General features: G+C 31.3%; 2 protein-coding genes across 2 annotated transcripts; both read right to left on the bottom strand.

Moving 5' to 3' along the window:
• Positions 1-1333: 1333 nt before the first annotated feature.
• Positions 1334-2650, bottom strand: LOC119615183. Its single transcript, XM_037971262.1, has 2 exons — positions 2042-2650; positions 1334-1831 (listed from the first exon to the last, which is right to left on the bottom strand). The coding sequence occupies exons 1-2, from the start codon at positions 2648-2650 to the stop codon at positions 1484-1486; spliced, it is 957 nt and encodes a 318-aa protein (XP_037827190.1). The 3' UTR covers positions 1334-1483.
• Positions 2651-4739: 2089 nt separating this feature from the next.
• LOC119615182 lies at positions 4740-5672 on the bottom strand. Its single transcript, XM_037971260.1, has one exon. It carries the CDS (start codon positions 5670-5672, stop codon positions 4740-4742), a length of 933 nt encoding a protein of 310 aa, XP_037827188.1.
• Between the last annotated feature and the right edge of the window lie 202 nt (positions 5673-5874).

Genomic DNA, 5874 nt, shown 5'->3' with positions numbered 1-5874 from the left:
GACACGAGTTTGTAGAAAAGATATTAACCCAATTTTTTTCTATTGAAAACATAATAAAGCATATATATCAGATATCACTAAAAAAACTATATTTCGATTAAACTCCTGTTCTAAACAAGTAAAATAGACATAACTTTGAATAATAATTTTTATCGATTCACTTTTAGTTCAGTTCTAGTTCAGTTCTAGTTCAGTTCTAGTTCAGTTCTAGTTCAGTTCTAGTTCAGTTCTAGTTCTAGTTCAGTTCTAGTTCAGTTCTAGTTCAGTTCTAGTTCAGTTCTAGTTCAGTTCTAGTTCAGTTCTAGTTCAGTTCTAGTTCAGTTCTAGTTCTAGTTCTGTTCAGTTCTAGTTCTAGTTCAGTTCTAGTTCAGTTCTAGTTCAGTTCTAGTTCAGTTCTAGTTCAGTTCCTAGTTCAGTCCTAGTTCAGTTCTAGTTCAGTTCTAGTTCTAGTTCTAGTTCAGTTCTAGTTCAGTTCTAGTTCAGTTCTAGTTCAGTTCTAGTTCAGTTCTAGTTCAGTTCTAGTTCAGTTCTAGTTCAGTTCTAGTTCAGTTCTAGTTCAGTTCTAGTTCAGTTCTAGTTCAGTTCTAGTTCTAGTTCAGTTCTAGTTCAGTTCTAGTTCTAGTTCAGTTCTAGTTCAGTTCTAGTTCAGTTCTAGTTCAGTTCTAGTTCAGTTCTAGTTCAGTTCTAGTTCAGTTCTAGTTCTAGTTCAGTTCTAGTTCTAGTTCAGTTCTAGTTCAGTTCTAGTTCAGTCTAGTTCTGTTCTAGTTCAGTTTAGTTCTAGTTCAGTTCTAGTTCAGTTCTAGTTCAGTTCTAGTTCAGTTCTAGTTCAGTTCTAGTTCAGTTCTAGTTCAGTTCTAGTTCAGTTCTAGTTCAGTTCTAGTTCAGTTCTAGTTCAGTTCTAGTTCAGTTCTAGTTCAGTTCTAGTTCAGTTCTAGTTCAGTTCTAGTTCAGTTCTAGTTCAGTTCTAGTTCAGTTCTAGTTCAGTTCTAGTTCAGTTCTAGTTCAGTTCTAGTTCTAGTTCAGTTCTAGTTCAGTTCTAGTTCAGTTCTAGTTCAGTTCTAGTTCAGTTCTAGTTCAGTTCTAGTTCAGTTCTAGTTCAGTTCTAGTTCAGTTCTAGTTCAGTTCTAGTTCAGTTCTAGTTCAGTTCTAGTTCAGTTCTAGATCAGTTCTAGTTCAGTTCTAGTTCAGTTCTAGTTCAGTTCCAGTTCAGTTCAGTTCAGTTCTAGTTCAGTTCTAGTTCAGTTCTAGTTCAGTTCTAGTTCAGTTCTAGTTCAGTTCTAGTTTTTTTTTTTTTTTTTTTTTTTTTTTTTTCATTTCATTTATTTATTTATCAAGGAAATTATACAAAAACATTTTTGATTAGTACTAAACCCGCTAAGCCGTTGGGCTTGTCAGCAGGATAAATAATTATAAATAATTATAAATATTAATATAAATTTATAATACATAGTAAATTAATTTTTTATATAAAGGAAATAATTGTTCATTGCGAACTTATAAAAAACTGTTTAATTAATTTTTTTCTCTTCATAACATTTGTAGTGTTTAGTATAGTTATAGGAAGCTTATTAATAATAGTTGGTAACATAACAGGTAATGTGCTTTTCCCATACTCATTATAAAAACGTTCTACTTTAAATCTTTTTTGACTGCGACGCCTGGTGTTGTATCCGTGGTCAATAGGATGTAGGAATCTACTGTCATCGAAAAAGTCGCTAGCTAGGCTTGTAGAGTATATTCTGTTTACATTGAGTATATTCAATTCTTTTGGAAAACTTCTGATGCTGTTTATGTTCGTGTTGTTGGTGATTCTAGTGTTGATGTTGATATTGTGCTGAGGTTGGATAACGTTTATGTTATTTAGTTGACCTGTGTTACAGATTTCGCTTGCATTAGTAGGATTATGTTGTGTTTGGTGTGTAGTTATTTCGTTATGAGCTGCGTTGTTAATCATAGAGTTATTAATGTTGTCCATGAGATTTGAGGATGAATCAGTTGAAGTTGATTCTGATGCGTTTGTGTTGTGTCTTATGTTGTTGATTGTGCATGTGCTGGTATTTCTTGAGTTATTATGATTTTTCCAGAGTATTTTGAGGATTTGATCTTGGGTTTTTTGCAGTGTTTTACTATATTTGGCGCTTCCCCAGGCAGAGATCCCATGTCTTATATAGGATTCCGCAAGTGAGAAGTAAGCCTGCCTAAGAACACTGTATGTAGCGCAATTACTTAAATGATATAACACGTATGATGCTTTCCGAAGTTTTTTTCTTATTTCATTTATTTGCGGTTTCCATTTGAAGCAATTGTCTACGTAAACACCTAAATATTTGTATGTCTTTACCAATTCAATATTTGTTGTGCATGTTTCGGGATTGCCAAGTGAATATAGATTTTGAGCTCTTTTGTGTAAACATGATGTATCATGGAACTTTATGACAATAGGGGTATCTATTAGGTGACGTGGTTTTATATGCATTAATTTCGTTTTATTTGCATTTATAACTAAGCCATTATCATGGCACCATTGTGCAGCAATATCTAATTGTTGTTGCATTAATTTTGTTGCATTTTGTATATTTTTATCGGCGACAATAATTGCTGTGTCATCAGCATAAGCAAAATTTACACTATCATTTAGAGATTTAAGCATATCGTTTGCGTATATGATATATAAAATAGGTCCCAGTTTCGAACCTTGAGGTACACCATATTGGCTTGACATTTCTTTACTTAATTTTTCATTGATTTTGACTCTATAGGTTCTGCATTCGAGATAATTTCTAAACCATTTCAATGTTTCGCCTCTGATTCCAGATTTATTTAGAATTTGTATAAGTTTTTCGTGTGAAAGGGTGTCAAATGCCTTACTAAAGTCAATGAATAAAACAAGACAGTGGTAGTTTTTGCTTAGACATGAGTTTATGTAGTTTGAGAAATTTGCCAGGAGTTTGTTGATGCTTTTGCCTTTCTGGAAGCCAAATTGATTTGGATTGATTATTTTATATTTTTCCAGAAATTGGGTTAGTCTTCGTACAACAACTTCTTCTAAAACTTTTTCAATAACAGGCAAAATAGATATTGGACGGTAATTATTGTATTCGGATTTGTTTCCACTTTTGTAGATAGGCCTTATAATCGATGTTTTAATAGAGTTGGGACAATTGCGTTGTTTAAACTACTATTTATCAATTTCGTAATTACTGGTGTCATTATAGCAGCATTATTTTTTAAGTCTTTCGGTCTAATATGGTCAAAACCAGCGCCTTTATTAATGTTTAGAGATTTTAAAATATTATATATTTCATTTTCATCAGTTTGGGACAAAAATATGGAGTTTTGTTGAGAATATTGTGTATTGTTTAGTGTTTTTATGTTGCAGTTATGTATTATGTTTTTAACATTATCATTAAAGTTAGATGCAAAACTATTTAAAATGTCATTAATATTATCGTTTTCAAAGTTTTTTACTACAAAATCATCGATATTAGTTGTTTTTTTACCAATTATTTCGTTAATTATTTGCCAAGTAGCACGAATATCGTTTTTCTTTTCAATTAGTTTCTTACGGTAGTAATCATTTTTAGCAAAATTTATTTTTTTATTTAAATTGTTTCTAAATTGTTTATATTGTTTTTCAAGACTTTTATTATTTTTATTGTTTTTCCATCTTTTAAAAAGTTTATCCCTAATATCACAGTATTTTATTAAATCTTCACTTATCCAAGGGTTGGATGATCTTTTTTTGCATATTTTTTTGTTTTCACATGAACCATTATAAATTTCACAAAATTTTTCGTGTATTGTCTTATAAATATCATTTGTATTTTGTGTATGATTTATTAAATGATTCCAATTTGTTTCACGTATTTTCTTATTCACCAAAACGTTGTTTATTTTCCACCCCTGACTAATAAGGTTTCCCATACCCTGATTGTTTATGTTTTGTTTATTTGTAGAGAAGAAGAGAGAATAATGGTCTGATATTGTTGTTGTGATTATTGATGCATGTGTTTCAGTATTCGATTCTTTGCTTTTAATAAACAAGTGATCAATACATGTGCTTGTTGTTGTACTTAAATCTTCACGTGTATACTCATTTATCATGCTTTTCATACCATTCGCAAGCATCATATCGAGATATGTTGTTGCTGATCTACTTTCTTTTTTTATGTCGATATTTATGTCTCCTACAATAATGATGTCTTGCTTATTTTTTATTTTGTTTATTATTGTCTCAAGTTCAATTACGAACTCAGAGACTTTTAGGTGAGGAGGACGATAAACAGAGAGCAGGGATGTAACATTGTTGTTGATATTAACGTCGATCTGTATGATTTCAAATGAAGATGAGTTTAAAGAAATTTGTGTGAGGTTTATGTTTTCCTTGGCGTACACCGCAATACCACCGCCCTTACCTTTTCTATTTAAGAAAAGAGAGTTAAAACCTTGAATATTATAAAGATTGTTTTCATCGTCGTTTATATTCGTTTCAACAAGAATAATGAATTTGATATCATTTATTATATGATTTATGTTTACAAGAAACGATGCAAAATTAAGACGAAGAGATCTAATGTTCATAAAAATTAGTGATAGAGGATAACTTATGAGTTTTTTATCAATGTCTGTAAATTGTGTTAAGGTTTGTTTTGGAGTTTGATTCATTTTGTGTTTTTATTTATTATTTGGTTTTTTGAAACATGTATGTATGTATATAAAGTTTATCAATATAAAGAAAATTAAATTGTGGAGGTGATACATTCAATATCGGCGGCATTATTAATAGAAACAGCGGGACTGTTCTCGGCTTTACGAGCAAATATGTTGCCATTGCGGACCCAGACGTATTTCCAGTTTGCTTCGTGGGCTTTAGTCTTCGTTATCCATAGTAGCCTGCGGTAGTTAAATGTTAATTGATCGTTAATATATATGTATTTGGCATTGCTATTTCTGTCTCCACTACTGTTTATTATTTGCGAGTCTACTCTATGGCGCTCTATTTTGCTCATGAATTCTATTTTTTTGTTAAGTGAAGAGAATTCCACTATTATTTTATCATTTTGTCTCTTAAGGCGATATGCTCTGTCGACATCAAATTCGTTTATCTCAACATTACGGGAGTTTGCGATTTTTTTCACAACCTCGAATGCAGAGATGTCATTGTTGTAAATATTTTTAATCTCAATGTTTTTGACTATTAATTGTTGTTCGAATTTGTTCATGCGTGTATCCATCGTTGTAATTTGTTTTTCTCTTGTTTTGTCTTTTTCGTTGAGATCAGAGACTTGAGTTACAAGGCTTGATAGGGTGCTTGTTATTGTAGATAAAGCTAATTGAGTCTCTTTGTTGTTGTCGTTCATTTGCATGTGTTGTTTGTTAAAATTTGTTACTAAAATTTCCATTTGGCTTTTTAGTTCCATCATGCCGGCCTGCAATTCACCTCTCAGCTCAGTAACATTTGATTCTACGGAGCAGAGATTAGAATTAAGAGAGCTTAATGATAATGACTCTTTAAATTTTTTTGCATTATCATTTCCTTCATCATCATCATTTCTTGCTTTCTTTTGTTGACTAGTCTCATCAAACACAACAGATTGATACAGGTTATTTTGAGATTTGTTTCTCGGTTTACAAACATGGCATTTCCAATTAGTTTTTCTCTCTCCATACATTGTAGCGTACGTTGACTCGGACAATGAAGAGCAAGGTAGGAAGTGGTAGTTTGAATTACAACTATAACATTTCACATATGATGTTGTTGTGATTTCGTTGTTGCACTGATTACAGAGAACTTTATTCATTGTTTTGCTTTTTCAAGTTTTTTGGATATTAAATTTTTAGAATTTTTTCTTTTTTATTATATATTTATTTTAG

The sequence above is a fragment of the Lucilia sericata genome, unplaced genomic scaffold, assembly GCF_015586225.1.
Source record: "Lucilia sericata isolate MDLA Ls3-8-SP2 unplaced genomic scaffold, ASM1558622v1 Contig004316F_arrow, whole genome shotgun sequence".
In the NCBI taxonomy this organism is placed as follows: Eukaryota; Metazoa; Arthropoda; class Insecta; order Diptera; family Calliphoridae; genus Lucilia; species Lucilia sericata.
The sequence above is the reverse complement of the archived record's forward strand: the minus strand, read 5'-3'. Positions and strand labels throughout refer to the sequence as shown.